The 23,785-nt window shown below is 43.0% G+C and overlaps 1 protein-coding gene across 2 annotated transcripts in view; it reads right to left on the bottom strand.

Annotated features, from left to right (window-relative positions):
* EPHA6 (EPH receptor A6) overlaps positions 1-23,785 on the bottom strand; it is a 1,195,522-nt gene that overhangs the window by 276,033 nt on the left and 895,704 nt on the right. For both annotated transcript variants that reach the window (XM_077480173.1, XM_077480174.1), the window contains exon 8: positions 4,509-4,617. In XM_077480173.1, coding sequence (XP_077336299.1) covers positions 4,509-4,617 — 109 coding nt within the window. The remainder of the gene's footprint in view (positions 1-4,508; positions 4,618-23,785) is intronic.

The raw sequence follows: 23,785 nt of genomic DNA, 5'->3' as shown, positions 1-23,785 counted from the left end.
GGTTATAAACCATTACATATACCCAGTAAAGTGGCTGGCCTCAAGTGATGCACAGAGATGAAACAAATCCTCCTACATATGTTGTTCCTGTTTATCAGTAGTCTTCTCTTCTCTACATCCATTCAAAGTCCAGAATTTATGAAGCTTGTCTGAGCTGCCAGAAAAAGGGGGGGGGGGAGCTGAAGTTACACTCTGTAGAGCGCAGTGAGGAGAGCTCTGACAAGAAATGATAAGCTACATGGGTCTAAAATTTTAATTAGTGAAAGACAGAGAAGGCGCTTCTAAGTGCAGTATTCCAACCTTCCTCCCATATAAGACGCCTCCTCAGTCTTTGGGGCTTAGTTCTGAAGAAGGAGCTTCTGAGCATGCTCCAAAACACATTACCACTCCCTTCTGACGTCACCTCTGGCATGTACATTCCACGTCGACCTGGAAGTGTGGCGACCATCTTACGCTTGCGCGTCACCTTCTCCATGGTTGCTGGCCATAAACTGGCACAGGAGCTCATCCGGAGCTAAGATTTTATTAGCCTGATTCCCAATGACTGCTTGTAAATTTTCCTAATCTTGTGTCCTAAATAAACTTTTGGAATACTGCAGTTAGAAACGCATTTGCCATCTTTCACATTCCCTGTCAGAATCTGCTTCAACTCGGAAGCGCTGCTCTAAGCGCACTCTTGAGTCCATTCTATCTCTTCCCTGGATGGTGACCAAGGACAGCAGTTTACATGAGGTCCCCTTCATGAAGAGGTGCCCTATGAACTTTTACTTCTAGATCCTATGGTCTCTGAAGATCAGCTCTTTTACTATGCCACAGCTATTAGGCAATGTTCACATTTTAAAAATACATGTCCACTCAAGCTCCTCCATCCTGTTCAATTTTCCATTAATTAAAACTTGACAATCCTAGCACAAACAAAAAATATCTCTAGGTTTCTGATTTAGTAATAAGGCAATTTATATAACAGCTGCCCCCCCCCCCCCCCCCCCACACCTTTTGAAAAGACAAATGGTTTTATTTGAAGATCTAACCTTCTCTGCCATTAGAAACTTTACATGTCACGAGTGGCATGCATATTATACATTTTTAAACACATTATTATGTTCAATACGTCTTTCTTGCCAATAGCTGTCATTTTGGTTAGTATTCAGTACATAGAGTGGTTCCATTTTTAATTGCGCTGACCGGAGAGAATGTATCACCAGACTAAAACTGCTTCTTTCCAAGTTTTAATGAGGCTTCTGCATGCAGCATACATTGCAAAGTGAAAAAATATCAATTATTAAGAATCATGAGAAGTCACAGCACAAAATTCAGGTTAATTAGCATGATTAAAACTGAAACGTCATCCTTTTCAACCTTAAAACTTATTGAATGGCCTTTAGCGAGAGAAAGTGTTGCGGCGGCAGCTCTTCTATGGTCCATTTACAGAGAATATGTTTTTCTCCCACAATCAATGGCTGACATTTCATAAAAGAGAAATACTACTTCTTGTAAATGAGTTCCTTGCTAATCATTTCAGGCACTTATTTTGGTAATTAGTATGCTAAGCAAGAAATAACAGTCTGCTAATTAAATCATCACAAAGACACTTCACCTTTGACAGAAGCAGAATGAAACCACAGAAATATGGAAGGAGTGAAGGAAACAAATGGGAAGAAAACAACGCTTTTAAGTTTCATTTGGGGGCAACATGAAAACACATAAATAGGTAGTGTTGGGTGAACAGTTTGGCCCAAGCATGAGTTTGGGCTGAACATTGGCTATTTGCCCCTTTTGGGGAACACCGGAATTTGCAGGGTGTTCAGCAGGTGTTTGCCCCACTGAATGGTCTGCAATGCACTGCGCTCTGCACAATGCATTCTGCTCCCTGATTGCAATCAGGGCACAGTAAAAGCTGGTTGTTAAATAGCGGGGCTGGGAAGCCAGTTGTGGCGCCCTTAATAACCAATGAGTCATCAGCTGCCAATGGGCTTCCCTGTTGACAGCTGAATAAAAAAATATAATTTTGTCAATAAAAATAATAAAAAGAAAAATAGTGTTGGGGTCTGGCGTCTATACAAACCTGGATTTTAAGGGGAACCCCATGCCAAAATAAAAAAAAAGAGCATGCAGCATGGCAGGTCAGAAATGGGGGGAATAAGCAGGCCACCCCCCTGAACCATACCAAGCCACATGCCCTCCACTTCGGGGGTCCTTTGGGGCAGGGGGGACATTGTTACTGTTAGGATTGGCAGTGGAACCATCTCTAAAGGAGGCAGTAGAGTCATCTTAAGATGTGTTGAGCCATGGCCATAAATTTTCCACCATCACCTGGTTAAGAACCCACCTGTACTGGTGTGCATACAATACAGTAAGATATGCCGATTCAAAGGGTTCATTTCAGTGCCTTGTAGGAAGTATGGATGTATTTCATTAACTGCATGTTTGGCACTAATCAAAGTATTGTGGCCAGAGATAGCAAAGCAACTAACATTTTCAGAAGGTCATTACCAGCAGTCTCTGTATTTATCTTAGTACAGGTTTCCTGTAAGGCATAGATCAGTAGCCAGTTGTTGCCACTAAAATGAGGACATTATATTGCTACAAATTCTCATTACTTGTGTCAGCCTAGTATATTTGTCTACTGCAGGGATATTGAATTAAACTTCATGGAGGTACGATTAGTAACATTTTCTTCCAACAGTTTTCTGTGCAGTACCTTATTTTGTGTGCAGCTGCTTGTCCTCCTTCACATCTTCCCCATCACACACTGCTCCCCCTTCACAGATCATCCCCACAGCACTTCTTCTTTCACTTCCCCCGCACAGCACTGTCCCACTTTATATCACCACCCGCACACACACTACTGTCCCCCTTTACATCCTCCCACACACTGCACTGTCCCCCTTTACATCACCACCCCCCACACAGCACTGTCCCCTTTACATCACCACCCCCACACACACCACTGTCCCCCTTTACATCACCCCCCACACACTGCACTGCCCTCCTTTACATCACGGCCCCCCACACAGAGCACTGTCCCCCTTTACATCACCACCCCCCGCACACAGCACTGTCCCCTTTTACATCACCCCCGCACACAGCACTGTCCCCCTTTACATTACCCCCCACACACTAAACTGTCCCCTTTACATCACCCCCCCCCACACACTGCACTGTCCCCCTTTACATCACCCCCCCACACTGCACTGTCCCCCTTCACATCACCACCCCCCCCCACACACAGCACTGTCCCCCTTTACATCACCACCCCCCCCCCCCCCCCCCACACAGCACTGTCTCCCTTTATATCACCCTCGTCCACACACAGCATTGTCCCCCTTTTCATCACCACCCCCCACACACAGCACTACCCCACTTTATATTACCACCCCCACACACAGCACTGTCCCCGTTTACATCACTACCCTCCACACATCACTGCCCCCCTTTACATCACCACCCCCACACAGCACTGTCCCCCTTTACATCACCAACCCCACACATAGCACTGTCCCCCTTTACATTACTACCTCCCACACACAGCACTGCCCCTTCACACCCCCCCCATAGTACTGCTCTCTTCACATCCCCCACAGCACTGCCAACTTCACATTCTCCCACAGCACTGCCCCTTCTCCTCCCCCTGCAGCATTGCCCTCTTCACATCCCCCCACAGCACTGCCCTCTTCACATCCCCCCACAGCACTGCCCTCTTCACATTCCCCTCCACAGCACTGCCCCCTTCCAATTCCCCCCACAGCACTGCCCTCTTCACACCCCCCTCCATAGCACTGCCCCCTTCACATCCCCCCCATAGCACAGCACCCTTCACATCCCCCCACAGCACTACCCCCTTCACAGTACTGCCCCTTTCTTTTCTCCCCCACAGCACTGTCCATTTAACATCCCCTATAGCACTGTCCCCCTTTACATCCCCCCCCACACACACACACAGCACTGCCCCCCTGTACATCACCCCACTCCCCATTCTTCACAAGTTCACAGCCATGTCTTTTCTTCCCTTCACTCTCCTACCTTACACAGAGCGAACTGCAGGAGATGGGAAAATCCTGAACTGAAGGCAAAGGCACAGCATTACTGGATGGGACGTGGGAGCTGTGGAGTTAACTTTTCATATTAGCAATTTGGTGATTGGTTGCTAATACTGCCTCCTAGCAGCCAATCACTTCCTGGTTAATGTGAAAATTTAGTTCAGGCAGCTTCCTTTCTCCATGCAGTGCTGGTCCCGCCCCCAGTCCAGAATTGTCCCGCCTCCCTCCCTTCGCTCTGCTAATGACAGCGGTGGAGGCAAAGGACAAAAGCGGCAGCTAAATGGTGCGATCACGAAGGTCCAGAAAGAGCAGTAGCTGGGGCCAGACGTGGACCGCGGTCCGCCATTTAGTGATATCCTCTCTACCGTATACATCAAATTAACACAATGTCAAGTTCTGCACAGGTATGAGAAGTTTTTGCTAAATTATGTTGTAGGCTTAGTGGTCCTCTAAGGGGTATTGCTTTACCTGCCAGTGATGAGGAAGAACAAAGTGAGTATAACCAGCAGAGTGAATCCTCCAACAGCTGCTGTGGCAATTACCAGAATTTGCCCTTGCTCTGCTGCCAGGTCAGATGCTGCAAAATAAGACACAGAAACAACTTTATATGAAAATCAAAATGCATGTAAAACTTGTCTGTGAATAAATATAAATACAATAGTAAACTGGACTGTGAATGTGTTATATTATACTAAAGACCACCCACCCTCTTCTCACTTTGGTGCCTTACCATCATCTGTTCTATGCCACCATTCTTCTACATATACACTAAAAATCCTTTCAAAATGTAATTCTATAAAGCTGTGATTATGAAAAATACATCCAAGATTCTGCATTGATCCATTACTTACCAATGTTTCTAAAATCTCAAAAAATCCAACCCTTTGCTACTAAAAGTTGATCTCTAGGTTTGAATTTTCTTGCATAGTTAGATTGGTCCAGCATGGTCAAATATAAGTAAACATATCTCATACCTCACCAATCCATGTGGAAGCTGAAAATCACTGTAATAGTCAAAAAATATCAGAAACATAACGCATTGCTGATCTGAGCGCTCAAGTAGATAAATAATATGAATGCACTATAGCAGCTATTATAATAATAAATCAATAAAAAAAGATGCAAGATAGTATGTACGGTAAATAAAAATATCTCAGCATTAACAGCACTTAGAAAACATATAGCCAAAGATGTGTGTGTGCAATTAAATATACCGCACATGAAACAAAGGTTCATATATAGCAAAGTCCCAACAAAAGTCCATAGGGTAGGTACAGTGCTCCGTGACCCCCCTAAAATGTAGGTCAGCTTCAAAATCTACACACCATCACTGAAAGAAGAAACCTTGTGCTCAGAGTGGTCCCCTTTGGTAATGCACTTACCACAAATGGGCTAATAATGAGCCTTATTATCTCCAAGTAATACTGTGTACACCACTAGACATGTGCACACTGAAACATTTTGTTTCGGAATTTAGTTTTTGTCAGAAAAATACATTTAGTTACTCCCGAAATTCATTTTTATTTATTCAGTTTCGTAAAAAAATGCATTAGTCTGAAAATCCGAAATAATTAAGGTCGAATCTGTCATTGAAGGCTTATGGTGTCTGTCGAATGTTCTAAGAAGATTCGACAGAGCAGCTAAAATCATACATTTCCGGTCGAATGTTCTGCCTACAAGCTATAGTAGAATTCTAATGTTTGACACTAGTAATAATTATATTTATTAATTATTATTACTAGTCAGCCAACATTAGAATTCTTCTATAGCCTACGGTGGAAGCATTTGATCATAAATGTCCGCTCACGGCGACTGTTTCGTCGAATCTTCATGTGGAATCTTTTCTCTCTATGTCGAATAATCTTGGACTAATAGAGTTAAGTTAGGCACATTCGATCTTTTTTGCTATTGTCTCTATAATGTCAAATCTTTTCTCTCTATGTGGAATCTGTTCTCTCTATGTAGAATAATCTTGAACTAATAGAGCTAAGGTTAGGCACATTCGACCACAGGATCGATGGACACAGATCGCTATTGTCAGGGTCATATCGAATCTCCTATCTATATCGAACTGTTGCAACAAAAACGAAAATAAAGCATTTGTTTATGTCGGATCTTTCGGTTTTTGGATTCTGGACATTCCTTATCATTTGTTAAAATGATAACGAAAATACCCGAAATCCGGACGAAAATGTATTCGGACGAAAACAAATGCACATGTCTATACACCACTACTCTGGACTGGAATCCTTCCAAGGACAGCAATCACAATATGGATAAACCTGGACTCTCCTTTATGATGTGAACTGAAATCCTGTTCTTGTATATATCACAATTATTGTTTAGGATTGCTCACCAAATAAACCATGCAAAAAAGAAGGGATTCTCATAGCATAACACTGTTTTTATTTGTGAACATACCCACAACCCATAAAAATATGCATACAAAATAAAACAGATCAAACAGCATTGGAGGTGTTAAAGTCAATGCTGCACAGCACATGTCAGTTCTCACCGCTTCTTGAATGTTGTTTGGACTTGATGAGACCCAGGATGACAGACGCTAAGGTCAGACAGGGGAGCTGTATGGACAGAACCTAACGTGTTTCGTAATCATGTCTTCCTTAGAGGGCACGCTCCAAAGAAGACACTCTTTGGAAGGATTCTAGTCCAGATTAGTGGTGTATGCAGTAGTACCTGGAGATAATAAGGCTCGTTATTAGCCCATTTGTGGTAAGTGCATTACCAAAGCGGACCACTCTGAGCACAAGGTTTCTTCTTTCGGTGACGGTGTGTAGATTTTGAAGCTGACCTACGTTTCTGAGGGGTCACAGAGCACTATACCTACCCTATGGACTTTTGTTGGGACTTTGCTATATATGAACTTTTGCTTCATGTGCGGTATATTTAATTGCACTCAAACATTTTTGGCTATATGTTTTCTAAACGCTGTTAATGCTGGGATATAGTTATTTCCATTCTATCTTTGCATCTTTTTTTATTGTAATAGTCAATTCTAGTGTGGTGACCGCAGCGATCTTCTGGGTTCTGTCTCTTTTACATAGTAACCACAGAGGGTTTCTCACTGTGCATTTTTTTTCAATGAATACAAGTCATTCTATGATTGGACGAGGTGGAGATTGAGCTGTCACTGCTCTACCTCTACCTTGTCAATTCAGATAGCATTTTGTATTCATTAAAAAATACAAGATGTTCTATGAATATGAGAAGTGCTGCAAAAGCAAACCCATGCAGAAGGGAAGCCATTGGGAAGAGGACCCAGAGGATAGAAGCAATCAGTGTAATAGCTGCGACTGCAACAATGATTTACAGTTTTTCAATCGTTCTGGTATGAGATATGCATACTTACATTGGTCCAAGCTTGCCCAATGTGACTATGTAACAAAATTCAAACCTAGAGTTCAGCTTTAAAGTGCATTAAAACCCTAACAATAATTGTCTTTTATTTTCTCCCTTTTGGTCTGCTAATATATACCTGCTAAAGTGTTTTATTATATCTGATAAACAAGTGCAAAAAAAACCTGTTGATTTCACCAGAAATCTTGTGAATTGATACCTTCCTATGCTGTCTGCCTGTGCACTAGGAGGGGCTATGCAGATGAGGAGTGGGAAGGAGATAAGGAGAAGTCTATGTTCTTTGTAATTCATCAGAAATTAAGCAGGCAGGGCTGACGCCCAATGCTTAGGTATTTAGATATGTGCAGTGAAATGAAAGAGAAACGTAGGCGCACACTATATTTCTGGCATATCTACTTTTTTGTACTTGCAGTCTGTTTAAATTGATTGTTATTTTTTTTAAAAAAGCCTTTACAAACAGGTTTATACCTTCCTGCTCTGTGCAATGATTTTGCACAGAGCAGCCCTGATCCTCCTCTTCTACGACCCTTGAGGTTCAAGGGTCGTAGCTTGGTGACCTGTGGTCACAGAGACCTCAAAGGTAGCCCAAGTCCTACCCAACCACTTGTCAAAATTTGGGGATCCTAGCACCTATGGTTCTGGAGATATGGGACCCTTGCGCAGCCTGTCAGAAACTACATACAGCGTGGCCAGTTTAAATACAAGCTGGTTTGCAGCAGACTGAGAGGATGAGCTCACAGTGCCTCTGATTCTTGTCAGAGGTACTGAGCTCAATGGACAGCTTGGAGCCTTGGACCAATGGTAAAGCACAATTGGTCCTAGCTGTGCAATAAATATGCTGCAGTGGTGGCTCTCCTCTCACTGCAGTGTCATAGAAGGGGACATGTGTCTAAGGCCGGGGTTCACACTGGTACGACATATGCTTTGACTTTGGGAGAACATGTCGCATGACATGCATAAATCAATGATTCCCTATGAGATCCATCGTAGCTACTCCAAACACAAGCCGGTCCAACTTTGAAAGTTTCTTGTACTATTTTGGTCTGACTTTGGTCCTACTTCAGCCCATTAAATATCATTGAAGTCAGATCAAAGTTGGATCATCATCTTTACTGATCTGACTTTGGCATGCGACTTGTGCTTTGAAGACCTTGAAAGGTAAAAGGTGTGCTCCCCCCCAAGACTGGTATGGATTTTAAGGGGAACCCCCACGCCAAAAAAATCCACGGGGCCCCCCAAGATTCAGACCTTATCTTAGCATGCAGCCCGGAAGGTCAGGAAAGGGGGGGTGGGCGAGCCCACCCCCCCTCCTGGACCATACCAAGCTTCATGCCCTCAACATGGGAAGTGGGTGCTTTTGGGGCGGGGGGACTCTGTGCCCCCGCCCCAAATCACCTTGTCCCCATTATCAAGGGGGCCCCCAGATCCAGCCCCTCACCCTATGTGAATGAGTAAGAGGTACATTGTGCCCCTACTCATTCACCAAAAAAGTGTCAAAAATAGATAAAAACAGTGCACAGTTTTTTTTTAATTAAAGCAGCCTCAACGTTTCTTCTCACTCCGGTCTAAAATCAGGTCCATTAGGGGCGCTGCCCCCTCTATCCTCATCACCTCCCTTGTTTTAATAAGATCAGGACTTCTTGTTTTGTAACTATTTAGGGGGGCAGGAGGGAGTAAAACATGAAAGGTTTTTAACCTTAATGCAGAGAATGTATAATACGGCTTACCTGTAGGTACAGTGAATATCTCCTAAACCTGCACTGTTTAGGACAGAGGTGCCCAACCAGTGGCCCGGGGGCCACATGTGGCCCACGGAGCCCTCTGATGTGGCCCGCGACCTCCTTCTATGGGATGGCAGATTGGCAAGCCCAGATCATGGGTTGCAGACCCGCCATTCCAGAGCATTTGTGCTGTTAATGAAGCCGGCAAAGCAAGCAGCTGTGGAGAAGAACTGAATAAGCCAATGCTTCCTGTATAGCGCTGTCTCTTGCCACAGGCAGAGTGATGCCAAATGCACTCTCCCAGGGACAGCAACAGCAGGCCATACCTGAATGGGAGACTGTTATTAAAGGTCCGTTTATTATTAAAATTGCAGTGTATATATGGGCATATCTGCACAGTGGTTACTGGGCTGCTTTCAAACTGATCCGCAGGTGCAGTGCACCTTTAGGTTACCTGCACTGAGGCATAGACTTCTGTTATTACCTGCGGGTTTGGTGAACTTTCAGAAAGTGCATCACACCTGCAGGATATAACAGAAGTGTATGGCAAAGTGTAGCTAACCCACAGGAAAGACACAGGTGCACTGCTCTGCATTAGTGTGAAAGGCCCCTTTCACACAATCGGTCCAACTCATTCGGACCCTCCATTCACCTCTATGAAATGGCAGATGTAAACATATTTGTGTCCTTTTACACCTGCCTACCTCCAATCTGATTTGCAAAAAAAACAAAAAACAGAAGGGAATCAAATCCCCTTCCGTCAGGGCGGATCGGAGGACCCGTAGAGTGGTCTGTGTCTGCTCTGCATGTACCCGTCACACGCCTGCTCTGCTAGTTATGGCCCATGACCAGTTACCAGGTAGCTTAAGTGGCCCTCGCTCTTCAAAAGGTTGGGCACCCCTGGTTTAGGAGATATTTACGTATTAAGCAGCCGTTGATGTCACCAGAGCATGCACACTGCACTCTCAATGGACAGCTGTGCTGCGACCCGTGCTTAAGAGTAACATCATTGTGGCTTGGCCATTCAATGGCTTGAGAACACAAACCAAGAAGGAAGACATGGTGAATATGAAATCCCTGTCAGCAGTGAAAGCATGCTGCTGGAGGGATCTATTTACGAAAGTCTGCCATAATGTGGTAGTATGAGGTGCATACTAGCAGATTATGATATGAGCCTGCAGAGGAACCAGTTTATGTGTACTACTGCTTTTCAGGCGTTTAAACATGGTGATTAGTGAATGTATTCTAGAAATGTACTACATTTTTATTATTACTACAGTATTATTAAACAGGATTTATATAGCTCCAACAGTTTGCACAGTGCTTACTACATATAAATATACTTTTTTTTCCCTTTATTTTGCCTTGACATACACTTTGTTCCAATTACAACCTATGCAAAGCCTGAATCAAGTTATAAGCTTTATTTACAGTCATAGCTTAAAAGTGTTTGTTAAGCCACTTTCACATCTTCATGCCATTCCCTCTGTGTTCTAATTCTGTGTGCCCCTATGTGAGTGAGTAAAAAAAAAGCCTGCTATACCTCATTTCACAGCTCTGCCCAGCAATCACATGATCGGCTGTCTTTCTTTCCCCGCCTGACAGATGCAGCAGGTGTGACCGAGATTCCCCTGCTGAAGTCACTGGGGATAGGAGGAGGAAAGGAGAGAGAGAGCTGGCCGATCATGTGATTGCTGAGAGGCGCTGTGAAATGAGGCATAACAGTTTTTTTTAAAAATAAATCACTCACACAGGGGCACACAGGATTAGAACACAGAGGGTATGGTATAAAGATGTAAAAGTTTCTTTGAGAAGCAGGAGTTGCGGGGATGGGTACTGTCATGGGCTGACAGGCAGGGAGGGAGGGGGGAGAGCACAGAGGAGACAGATAGCAGGGCTGCGAATTTGCGAATGACGGAGGCATGTACTCTGACCACATGATACACCATGGTCAGTTTACAAAGGGGAGGGTATAGCCAGGCAGGATCAGCCCGGTATTACAGGTGTTACAGGCAGGGCCGTCGTTTAAGGCAGGGCAAAAGGGACAGCTGCCCTGGGCCCTGTCATTGTTGTGGGGCCCAAAGCAGCTGTCACATACTTGCCAACTATACCAGTTTAAATTCCCTTGTCCCTTGAAGTTTTAAATCTGTGCGGTGTCCCGATATCTCAGTGTGAAGTGCTGGTACTAATGCTGCCCAGCTTTGCCCTATTGTTGTGTACAGATGACTCTGTGTCATCTGTGTGATAACTCTGTGTTTACATGTAAATAACCGGCATTCATATGTAAATAGCTGCGGCCGGCGGCATTCATATGTAAATAAAGGTGACTTTCATATGTGTATCATGCTCCCCTGCAGTGGGGAGATGATCTGCTGTAACCTCTAGCAACCATTCACTGAGAAGTATTACTGTACAGTAATCTCTAGCAACCAATTAACAAGCAGAAATCATTTGCTGTAACCTCTAGCAACTAATCAGTGAGCCGTAATGTGTGTTGTAACCTCTAGCAACCAGTCATTAAGCAGTAATGATATGCTGCAACCAATCGCAATTGCTGCCTAATCTGATACAGTAAACTGATTTTAAGTCTAGCTGCTACCGTGTTTCCCCGAAAGTAAGACATCCTCTGAAAGTAAGACCTCCCACCCAGGTTTCCCTCTCGCAGAAATATAAGGCATCCCCTGATAATAAGGCCTCCCGATAATAAGTCCTCCCCGATAATAAGGGCTCTCCGATGATAAGTCCTCCCCGATAATAAGTCCTCCACTGAACATAAGGCCTCCCCGATAATAAGGCCACCTGAAGCTACGGTATTTTAAGGAGTCTGACTCCTCTGGACCGTAGCAGTGGCAAGTGACGTCACCGTCATCAGAGAGCCCGCGCTGCGGCCATGACATGCTGACGCCTTCTGCCACCTGATGCTCTGCCCTGACGGAGTCTGCTTCACAAGACAGTGAGTCGTGCGGGGCAGGAGTCAGGCACATTGAAGGGGAGAGGGTAAATAATCCACACAGGGGTGGGGGGCTCACAGGGTGGATTTGAGGGGGGTCAAATGACACAGGTGGATCAGAAGGGGGGAATCAAAATGGCACAGGTGGATTAGAAGGGGGGATCAAGATGGAACAGGTGAATTAGAAGGGGGATCAAGATGGCACAGGTGGATTAGAAGAGGGGGATCAAAATGGCACAGGAGGATCAGAAGGGGGGGAATCAAAATGGCACAGGTGGATTAGAAGGGGTACTAAAATTGTAATCTGGTAACTGGTAAACAGTGCTGGTATATTTTTACCCATAGACATGAGCGCAAAAAGAAAGAGCTACTCCATGGAGTACAAGAAAGGAATCGTGGAACATTCCCGGGGCCAAAATCGTAATGCTTTCTGCAAAGAGAAGATGTTGAATATCCGATTGGTCCGAAAATGGCGAGCAGAGTATGGTAACCTCATTGAACAAGTGGACAAGGGAAATGCTAAAAAGTGCAAGTGTGGATCAGGTTGGCAACCATTATTTCCGAGCTGGAAGACCTGATCTGTGAATGGGTTGTTGACAGGAGAGCAAAGGCTTTGGTTGTGAATAGGGCTCAGATTCAAGAATTTGCCCTTGCAATAGCACCACAGTTTGACATAGCCCCCGAAGACTTCAAGGCATCACAACACTGGCTGGATAATTTCCTTCAGCGAAGTGAACTATCTTTAAGAAGATCCACAACACTGTTTAGGCTGGAAGATGCTCAAGTTATTAAGCGAGCACTTGCATTCAAGTCCTTTATTGATGATGCTGACTTCTCTAAATACAATCTTTCCAACATGATTGCTATGGATGAAACTGCAGTGTTTATGGGCCAATCATCTCAAACAACAATTGAACAGCGGGGTGCTCCTCAGTGTACATTCCCTCCACTGCTTACGAAAGTACATGTGTTACCTGTATTTTGGCAATTTGTCTGGATGGCACAAAAATACCACCTTTAATCATATCTAAGGGCAAGAAGGAAAAGATTGAACGTGTTTCGGGCATTTTTATTCTTGAAACTGAAAAGGCCTGGGCCACACAAGCAGTTATAAGGAAGTGGGTTGATTTAATGCTGCCGCTTGTTATGCGAGGGAGCCAAAGAGGTCTGCTAGTCTGGGATGCAGCAAGCACTCACCGCGCTAAAGACATGAAGAAATTTCTTCACGAAAGAAGAATAGATCAAATAATGATTCCCGCAGGAATGACGGCCTATCTCCAGACTCTTGACATTGCAATAAACAAGCCATTCAAGGACAATTTGCGCATGGAAATGAATGACATTGAAAATAGAATGGAGAGAAATCAGCGTGGCAACTTTGTGAAACCTAAACTGCAAGAGGTTGTGACTTGGGTGAAGAATTCATGAGAGAAAATCACTGACAGTTGCATTGCAAATGCACTACGAGCAGGCTACCTTGACAAGAAGTACTCATTTAAGGACAGTGTTATTGCTAAACATGAGAGATTTGGTCCACCGATTCTGAAAGAAATGGAGTCACAAGACATTCACCAGGAAATTCAGGGTTTGGATTGTTATGATGATGTTCCAGAAGATGATGACATTACTGTCATTGAATAAATCATACTTTGTGTTCATACCGGTAAACACGGTAAATGTACCATAGATTGTTGTACATGGAAATAATGGTCTGGTTATGCTGGTTTGTGATGACAACTACTGGTACTACCGTACTGTATACAGGTAATAAATTACCTTTTTTTTTGTTCAACAATAAATGTGTAACGTGTTTTCTTCATGGAAAAATAAGACATCCCCTGAAAATAAGACCTAGCACATCTTTGGGAACAAAAATTAATATAAGACACCGTCTTATTTTTGGGGGAAACAGGGTATTTATTGTATGAGCAGGCGGAGAGTGAAATTGCATGGGGGGGCCCAAACATTTTTTTGCCCAAGGTCCAATCAATATTAAAGCGGGAGTCAGCCGGGAGTCCGCCGTTTTTTTTTCTAAAAGCCAGCAGCTACAAATACTGCAGCTGCTGACTTTTAAAATAATGACACTTACCCGCCCAGCGCGCCCGCGATGTCGGCACCCGAAGCCGATCTCTCGATCATCTCTCGGGTGCTGCCGCCGCCATCTTGGGTATGGGAATCAGGAAGTGGAGCCTTTCGGCTTCATTTCCCGGTTCCCTACTGCGCATAAGGATGGTCCCCGCTGTCTCTGGGATCCGTGTGTTTCCGTGTGTTTCCCAGCAGGCAGCGGGGGACCTTCGGAAAGGGGCGTAGATTCTGCGGAAAGGGGCGTAGCTTCTGCAGAATCTACGCCGGAAGTGGGTGCAGATACCTGTACTGTACAGGTACCTGCAGCCCCCTCCCCCCTGAAAGGTGCCAATTGTGGCGCCGGAGGGGGGGAGGGTTCCAATGAGCGGAAGGTCCACTTTAGGGTGGACCTCCGCTTTAAAGACGGCCCTGGTTACAGGGGGCCAAATGACACAGCACAAGCACTGTGCTATATAAAGTGCTTTAAAGTAACAGGATCTTTTTTTTGGGAGGGTTAACAAATGCTTTAAGTTTAGATTATTTGGCACCTTTTGCAATTTATATTATGGTGTGTCTTCCATAGGAAAAAACAGACAACGTTTGTTCATTTTTTCTGTATCTCATGAAAACAAGAAAAATGTATTAGTGCATATTCCTCTTTGACATGGTGTAGATTTATGTTTCCTAGCCTCCCTATGCCTTGTACTATGCCCTTATTACCTATTACCTTATTATTGCCAGTCTAGTTACTGATAGCTCATACATGCCAGTATAGCCCGACCTGATGACTAGAACAGAATTATCTGTACTCTGATAGCAGTTTGGTTCTTTTTCCCCAAACCTAGAGTAGGTGAACTGTAAGAACACAAAATACTATTCTACCAAAATGCACACTCAATGCATAGGCAGTAGCAAGGCCAACAGGCAGTGTTACCATTGGCAAAAAGATGTAGCAGTCATGCTGCCCAAAACCAAAGCCTACTTTGGCTATACAAAAATTCAGCCCTACTGATGTTGCAAACCTATATTATGGAATGATGCAATGGTACCATAATCAGAAAGTCTATGCTGCCACTTTGGTGCTATATTCCAAAAGAAAGGACTAAGGAAAAGACTCCTACATTTACCCTCCTCATTCTAATCCTCCCTTTATCCTGTCTACTGTGTAAAATGTAGAGAACCTAAGCAACAGTCTCTGCTGAACCCTGTACATTTCTTTCCTGATAAAGCAGCTCTGGTGGCTTTATTGCTTCTCCCTGCTGGAGGGAAAGAAGTTAACTAAAACTGCCTCCAGTGGTCCTCTTGCAGCCCCATGGATTAAGTCATTTACAGCTGTTTAGTCCAGTGGTCCCCATTCCCTGCCCCCCCCACCCCAAAGCACCCTGTCCCCATGTTGATGAGGTGAGGGCCTCTACCTGACAGCCCTGGCCATTGGTTGTCGGGGTCTGCGGGTGGGGGGCTTATAGGAATCCGGGAGCCCCCTTTAATAAGGGGGCCCCCAGATCCTGGCCCCCCACCCTATGTGAATGAGTATGGGGTACATCGTACCCATACCAGGCGACGGGGCTCATGAGGTGTCAATCTGACCGATGAAGGTGGCAAGATTGACTTCATTCTCCAGTCCCATCGTACCTGGAGTCACATTCAAAATGAACGGACTTTAGTCCGTGTGTGGGCGTTCGTTTGGAAAGTCCGGCGGACCTCCACTGCAAAGTGCGGTGGATTATCCGCCGGACTAAGTCCGCCGGATAGTCCGATCCTGTGTACGCAGCATTAGTAATTTTTCAATGTGTTTCTTCTCCTGTCCAAGTAGCCTACTTTGGGCGGGAAGGTGATTCCACTATAATCCCTACCTGTACGTTGTGTCGCCCTCCTGCCTATGTTCTCTGGTATTTGCATCGCAAAAGTGGCTGAACAGAAGTACAAACAACTTTGGATGACAGATAGCTCACATATGAGTATTTCACCTGTGTGGGAAAATTATTATAAAGGATGAGGCGCTAGTGATGTTCAGTGAATCAAAAATGAAAATACAAATAAATAGCAAGCTAAAAGATCATATATGATAAATCTCAAAGCCAAATTGTCATGCTCAAAATCTGATTCCTAGTTCTTCACCACAAGTGCTCAAGAGATATACCAAATTGATTCCACTGACAGCACAGTTCCACTCCACTCGTCCCTCGAGATGAAACTAGGATGGCGATTACACTCACATGTTATAGTGCTGATCCGGGCACCAGGTGTAATTTGCATGTGCAAATTGGCTAGTCCTAAAGGGATAGCTTGAAGTCTGCATCATCTCGAGGGGCCAGTGGAGTGGAACTGTGCTGTCAGTGGAATCAATTGGAATTCCAGAAGTGCCATTTGATCTTCCTGTAAAAAGAGGTCATAATTCTCTGGTGAGTGGCCACCCATCTCTTGAGCACTTGTAGTGAAGAACTAGGAATCAGATTTTGAGCATCACAGTTTGGTGTTAGGATTTATCATATTAAGGGTCCTTTCACACGGGGCGGATCAGTTCTGATCCGCCCCGTGGATGTCCGTTTGCTCAGCGGGGATCACTCCGCCGATCCCCGCTGAGCAGGGAGATGACAGGTCTGTCTCTGCACACTGCGCAGGGACGGACCTGTCACAGCGCCGCTCTCCCCTATGGGAGATCGGATGACGACGGACCGCAGTGCCCGTCGTCATCCGATCCGATCCGCAGACGGATGGAAAAATAGCTTTTTCCTCCGTCACACTTTTTCGGATCGGAGCGGGTCGGATGTCAGCGGACATGTCACCGCTGACATCCGACGCTCCATAGAGCTCTATGGAGCACCCGTTCAGGTCCGCCTGAAAAACTGACAGGCGGGCCTGAACGGCACGTTGGTGTGAAAGAGGCCATAGACTTTTAGCTTTCTATTTATTTGTATTTGCATTTTTGATTCACTGAACATCACTAGCGTCTCATCCTTTAATATAATTTTCCTGCAGCATTTGGTGACCTGTTCACTTTTAAAGGGGCAGCTTCCATTATGTTTGTTCACTGATTGCACAGGGCACCATTCAATGTTTTTAATTTTTTTATTTCAACTGTGTGTTTATCTGTTTGTCTGATGGAGATCAACGTTAAAGTGTCTCCTGCTGCTGTCAGTCAAATCTAGTGCGGAGGGAGTGGGGGGCATTCACCAAGCCATGTTGTGTGTTTATATGGATGCACACAGCCCGGCTTGAGAGTGCTCCCACATGGGAACCCACTCAGCACATGAGGGGGGTACCCCGCCAGAGCAGAGAGCACTGAAGGGGTATTCCAGAAGAGGAGGTAAGAGACCACTCTGTGCAATACCATTGCACAGGGTGGGTACATATAAAATCTTTTTTATTTTAATAAAAAAAAAATTGAGGATTTACAATCACTTTATTAACAGCACTCTAAAAATAAAAAGATAAACTGTTAAAATGTAGCATTTGACGAGGAAGAGCGAAAAAAGCTCTTCAAGTATATATGAAAAGAAGCAGATCTATTGCAGGGAAATGTTAAGTCAACCTTACACTGTAACCTGTTCTCAGTCCAGAAAAAGATAGTGTCATATTTTCTGGTAAAAAGTGGGTTACAGAAGATTATCCAATTATATGCTCAGCTAGAAATAGTAATAATCCGTGCTTACTTGATGCAATGCAGTGAAGCTGTTATTTATGAGACCACAGCTGAACACTTCTTTAGCCTCTATAGGGCTATTAAGCATTTGCATATATGTATTTTCTAGCAGAATATAAAGTTTAGGGGAAAAAAATAATGTATACATAGTGTGATTGATTTAGAATAACTCTGTGGTCATGCAGGGTCAGCCACTTCTGCATCTGCTTTGTAACTTTCTATTAATAATCACTTAAAAATGGAAATGGTTTCCATATCTGGCTGCCTCCATTAATGATGCATTTGATTCTATTGTAAATTATCGAGGTGGCACAAATTGTGTTCTGGATAAAATAAAATAAAAAATCCTTGAAGTAACCAGTTCACTCTGTTCATTTCTGCTGTAGTACTCCAATTTTAATGAGACCTATATTTTATATAGGCAGCGTGATATGCAACTCAGCAACCATTAACCGTTACAGATATTAATCCTTTAAATGCATATTTACTATGAAGGGAAGATTCTATTGTAAGCGTAGACAATAAGCACTCTGAATTGGTTTCATTCAATCTCTTTCCCCGTTAGAAAAATTACCACCTTAAAACCCACTTCACGAACGGATATAAAATATGGAAAACAGAAACCATTCGGGAATTGTCATATTCCCAACAATAGCTGAATATACTGTAAAATATACAAATTTGGAAACATCTTTTGAAAACAAAAATAGCATTATGTCACTGTAATATTCAGGAACATACTTTACCTTTTTACAGACCCCGGATTTCATTTACATTGTGCCTTAAAGGTGATATTTAAAGCTAAACTCTAGGAACACAGCTAAATGCACAGATGAAATATACTGTATAAAAGCTTCACTACAATCCCTATCAAGTGGCTGGGGATTCCGATTTTACCACCCCCCCTATCCTTCCACACTAAGGCAGCCTAGGCTAGTGCTGATTCTGTTAATAATTCATTTGAGTCTTTTATATCTGCCTAGAGCTTATCTTTAGTGTTGCCCCACCCCCTGTGGCTATGCACCCTGCTACACCATCAAAAAGTGTAAAAATAGTAGTCACGGAGGGGATTCTTTAGGCCAGGGGTGCCCAACCTTTTGAAGAGCGAGGGCCACTTAAGCGACTTGATAACCGGTCGTGGGCCACAATGAGTGGAGCGGGTGGATGGCATATTCGTGTCCACACTGCATTTGCAGAGCGGACACAGACGCAGCCCACAATACTTTTTGATGGATCGTATTGGAGGTAGAGCACAAGTCGGTTTATGCCTGCCACTACTTAGAGGTGAATGGAGGGTCCAATTGGTCGGACTGTCGGACTGACCATGTGAAAGCTGTCCAAGGCTGCCTTCACACTGATGTGCTGCGGTTTACCCGCACCACGTGTGCAATGCAGTTTTCCTTTGGCTTTCCTGTAGTTTGCAATAGACTTCTATTATATTCTGCAGGTTTGGTGCACTTTCAGAAAGCTCACCAAACTCGCAGGTAATAATAGAAGTCTAAGGCTCAGTGCAGGTAACCTGCAGGTAAACTGCTCTGTACTTGCGGATCAGTTTGAAAGCAGCCCAGTAACCACTGCAGAACAGATATGCCCATATATACAGTGCGATTTTAGTAATAAACTGACCTTTAATAACAGTATTCTTTCTATTCTATCCCAGAGCAGGAGGTCGCGGGCCACATCAGAGGGCTCCGCGGGCCACATGTGACCCCCGGGCCACTGGTTAGGCACCCCTGCTTCAGGCTGTGGTTGACAGGCCTCCCATGTAATGGTGCCTGCAAAGTTTTGAGTCCAACACCATGACTTCATCAATCTTTTACTAACTTTAACTGTCTAAAAGGGCAATATTCTGGCTACTACTTTAAGGGGGCCTTCTTCTCACTGACCCCCAATGTAGAGAAATGTTTCCCACTTACAACTTGGATAAAAAGGTTGAGGCTATTCTAGGTTTTTCCTCCCTTTAAATGATCTATGAACTACCAGAATATGTAATTTTAAGTGTATATGAGGGCCAAAAAAAACATATGCCGTATATTTTATGTCTGCCATGCAGGCATATTTCCCCATGTTTTATCCCTGCAAGAAAAGAAAAATACTGGTTGATTTGCCAGAAAGGCTCTCAGCCCTTAAGTACTATTGTGGGCTGACAAGACACAGCATTTATTTGGATTAAATGGTCATCGCTGCCCAGTTTTCTCTCGCCAATCTACTCAAACTTACCTACTCTCCAATCTCCACAACTTAAAGGCTTTTGCAGTGATAAAAATAAAGACTGGGAGGGCTATTTATTATTCTTGGGATAACACAGGAAGTGAACCCTGGATGAGGGGTGCTCTACAAGGGATATCATTAAAGAGGTTGTAAACCTCTGAAAAGAATTCCCCCCTCCCTCAAAAAAAAAAAAAAAAACTGCAAGACAAAGGCATAATGAGCTAGTGTGCATCACATTCTAGCTCATTATGAAATATTTACCTTAAAACGAAACTGTTGCAGTGTTCCCTGTACACTGCTGTCACGCCCAGCATCTTTGCTGGAGCTTCTTCCAGGTTTTAATGGAAAATAAAGATCTATATAAAAACCGCGCTATTCAGCACCAGGAGAGGCTTAAACCAAATCAAAAAAGCTCTGTATGAATATAACGTACCTGCATGTAAAAACACTACATAGGCTGCTGCCCCCCGGACAAAAAGGAAACCCCTTAGTAGGGTTCCTTTTAAAGAGTGAAAGTATTAGAATATTATCGGGTTAATTGGCGCTACCTAGAAAACAGGTCTCCATTACAAAAGGGTCTTATGGAGAATAAATGAATGGAGAGGCAGGACACGGTCTTTACAAAAAGCCCAGTATTCCCTCTCAACCTACTTCTAATGACACTGTATATTGGCAAACCCAGAATCACATAAAGAGCCAGGACACCATGAAAAGCCCCAGCTCCGCCCAAAGAAAGGTTTAAATCAAACAATAAATGTAATAACTCTGTGGGCCACCATAGAAAAAAGGTCCCAAAACATAAATTGCTAATGACGGGGATTACTAATCAAACCCATTATAAATTAATACTACAAAACAGCAGAAATATCAGGAACTAATGATGTTAGAACAAGCCAGGATACTTCCCTAAAGAATATATATTCAAACACACATTCTCAAGTATGTTAAAAATACAGGCCAAAAGACCACATGTACCAGACTACATGTACAACCTGATGAGATTAAAGATCAAATCGCCTGAGATGCGACAAAATACATTCAGTGACAGGCCTATTAGCAACAGTAATGAAGAACCCTTTAACAGTATAAAGTGAAAAAGATATATATATATATTTAAAGTACCGTGCACTAGTGAACAACCTGGGGTCACATAGGTGTACCCACCAGTGTGTAATGCCAAAAAGTATATATATATATATATATATACACCTCAAACAATATTAATATTAGATCAGTGTATAGTGGAAACCAAAAAGAAAATTATATGTGTAGGTCAAATAACTGAAAGTGTGAACGTTTCACACCCCAGAACCCAAACGGTTAAAAAAATTGTGTGTGTATTAGTGCATACAAAAAATAAAAATTCAGTAATACAAAACCTTATTGCGATAAAAGCTAAAAAACATGTGCGAAGTGCAATATCACCTAAAGTGAAAATAGTGAAATAAAAATGAAAAATGTAAAAATAAAAATAAAATCTGAGAATAAGTTACAAAAAATATATATATAAAACATATGCAAAATGGAAAATATATATATATGAAAATAAGTCCCAAAAAAATATAAGTTCAATGGTATTAGTCCAAGGGATCCTAAAAAAAATCCTTAACGTGACTTTTGTGCTTCCTATTCAGTCTTCACTGTGACTTCTGTGCTCCCCCACCAGGAATCCTACTCACCAGAAGTAGATACCCCTACAGGGGTTATGCGCCTTAAGAATCAATCTCCAGATATCCCGTTCTTAATTTAGTGATAGATGCCCGAGCCTGTGTCAACTTGGAGTCCACAAGTTCTCATGAGAAAAAAATGGAAGCCTCCATAGTGTAATCCGTATAAAAATGGTTTATTGGCACAATAAATAAAAAAATATATAAGAGGCAAAAACAGCACAGCAAAAAAACCAAAAATCAAAAATAAAAATAAACAACCAAAAAATAAAAATAAAAGATGTTCAAAATGGCCACAATTCTCATAAAGTGGGCTATTTTGTAGAACCACAGTTAATCAGGGGGTTAGTATGATAATCTCCCCTAAAAAGTTCCGGATTAACCCCAGAAACTACCATAGACCATATGTAATATCATTAAGAACACAAACGGAAAAGTGGAAACACTAGTTCATAAAACCAGGACAAACCTCCCTATAGAGGTGGTAGAACACGGCTGTGTTCCCCCTGGGATAGGGCCCTTTCCGTAGTGTTCAAGAGCAAAAAGAAATCCTTCCTTCGGGGACCGTGTGATAGATACGCGGTTTGCGTTCCACCTGCGTACCAGAACACCAACGGCAACCCGGAAGTGACGTAACGGCGTGGTTCCGTCGGACGCGTTTCGTCATAGACGTCTTCAGCGGCGCTGAAGACGTCTATGACGAAACGCGTCCGACGGAACCACGCCGTTACGTCACTTCCGGGTTGCCGTTGGTGTTCTGGTACGCAGGTGGAACGCAAACCGCGTATCTATCACACGGTCCCCGAAGGAAGGATTTCTTTTTGCTCTTGAACACTACGGAAAGGGCCCTATCCCAGGGGGAACACAGCCGTGTTCTACCACCTCTATAGGGAGGTTTGTCCTGGTTTTATGAACTAGTGTTTCCACTTTTCCGTTTGTGTTCTTAATGATATTACATATGGTCTATGGTAGTTTCTGGGGTTAATCCGGAACTTTTTAGGGGAGATTATCATACTAACCCCCTGATTAACTGTGGTTCTACAAAATAGCCCACTTTATGAGAATTGTGGCCATTTTGAACATCTTTTATTTTTATTTTTTGGTTGTTTATTTTTATTTTTGATTTTTGGTTTTTTTGCTGTGCTGTTTTTGCCTCTTATATATTTTTTTATTTATTGTGCCAATAAACCATTTTTATACGGATTACACTATGGAGGCTTCCATTTTTTTCTCATGAGGACTTGTGGACTCCAAGTTGACACAGGCTCGGGCATCTATCACTAAATTAAGAACGGGATATCTGGAGATTGATTCTTAAGGCGCATAACCCCTGTAGGGGTATCTACTTCTGGTGAGTAGGATTCCTGGTGGGGGAGCACAGAAGTCACAGTGAAGACTGAATAGGAAGCACAAAAGTCACGTTAAGGATTTTTTTAGGATCCCTTGGACTAATACCATTGAACTTATATTTTTTTGGGACTTATTTTCATATATATATATTTTCCATTTTGCATATGTTTTATATATATATTTTTTGTAACTTATTCTCAGATTTTATTTTTATTTTTACATTTTTCATTTTTATTTCACTATTTTCACTTTAGGTGATATTGCACTTCGCACATGTTTTTTAGCTTTTATCGCAATAAGGTTTTGTATTACTGAATTTTTATTTTTTGTATGCACTAATACACACACAATTTTTTTAACCGTTTGGGTTCTGGGGTGTGAAACGTTCACACTTTCAGTTATTTGACCTACACATATAATTTTCTTTTTGGTTTCCACTATACACTGATCTAATATTAATATTGTTTGAGGTGTATATATATATATATATATATACTTTTTGGCATTACACACTGGTGGGTACACCTATGTGACCCCAGGTTGTTCACTAGTGCACGGTACTTTAAATATATATATATATCTTTTTCACTTTATACTGTTAAAGGGTTCTTCATTACTGTTGCTAATAGGCCTGTCACTGAATGTATTTTGTCGCATCTCAGGCGATTTGATCTTTAATCTCATCAGGTTGTACATGTAGTCTGGTACATGTGGTCTTTTGGCCTGTATTTTTAACATACTTGAGAATGTGTGTTTGAATA

Source organism: Lithobates pipiens, unplaced genomic scaffold (genome assembly GCF_037356315.1).
Source record: "Lithobates pipiens isolate NorthernLeopardFrog02 unplaced genomic scaffold, aLitPip1_a1.2 Scaffold_16, whole genome shotgun sequence".
NCBI classification, from domain to species: Eukaryota; Metazoa; Chordata; class Amphibia; order Anura; family Ranidae; genus Lithobates; species Lithobates pipiens.
This window is presented reverse-complemented; position numbering and strand designations above follow the sequence as displayed.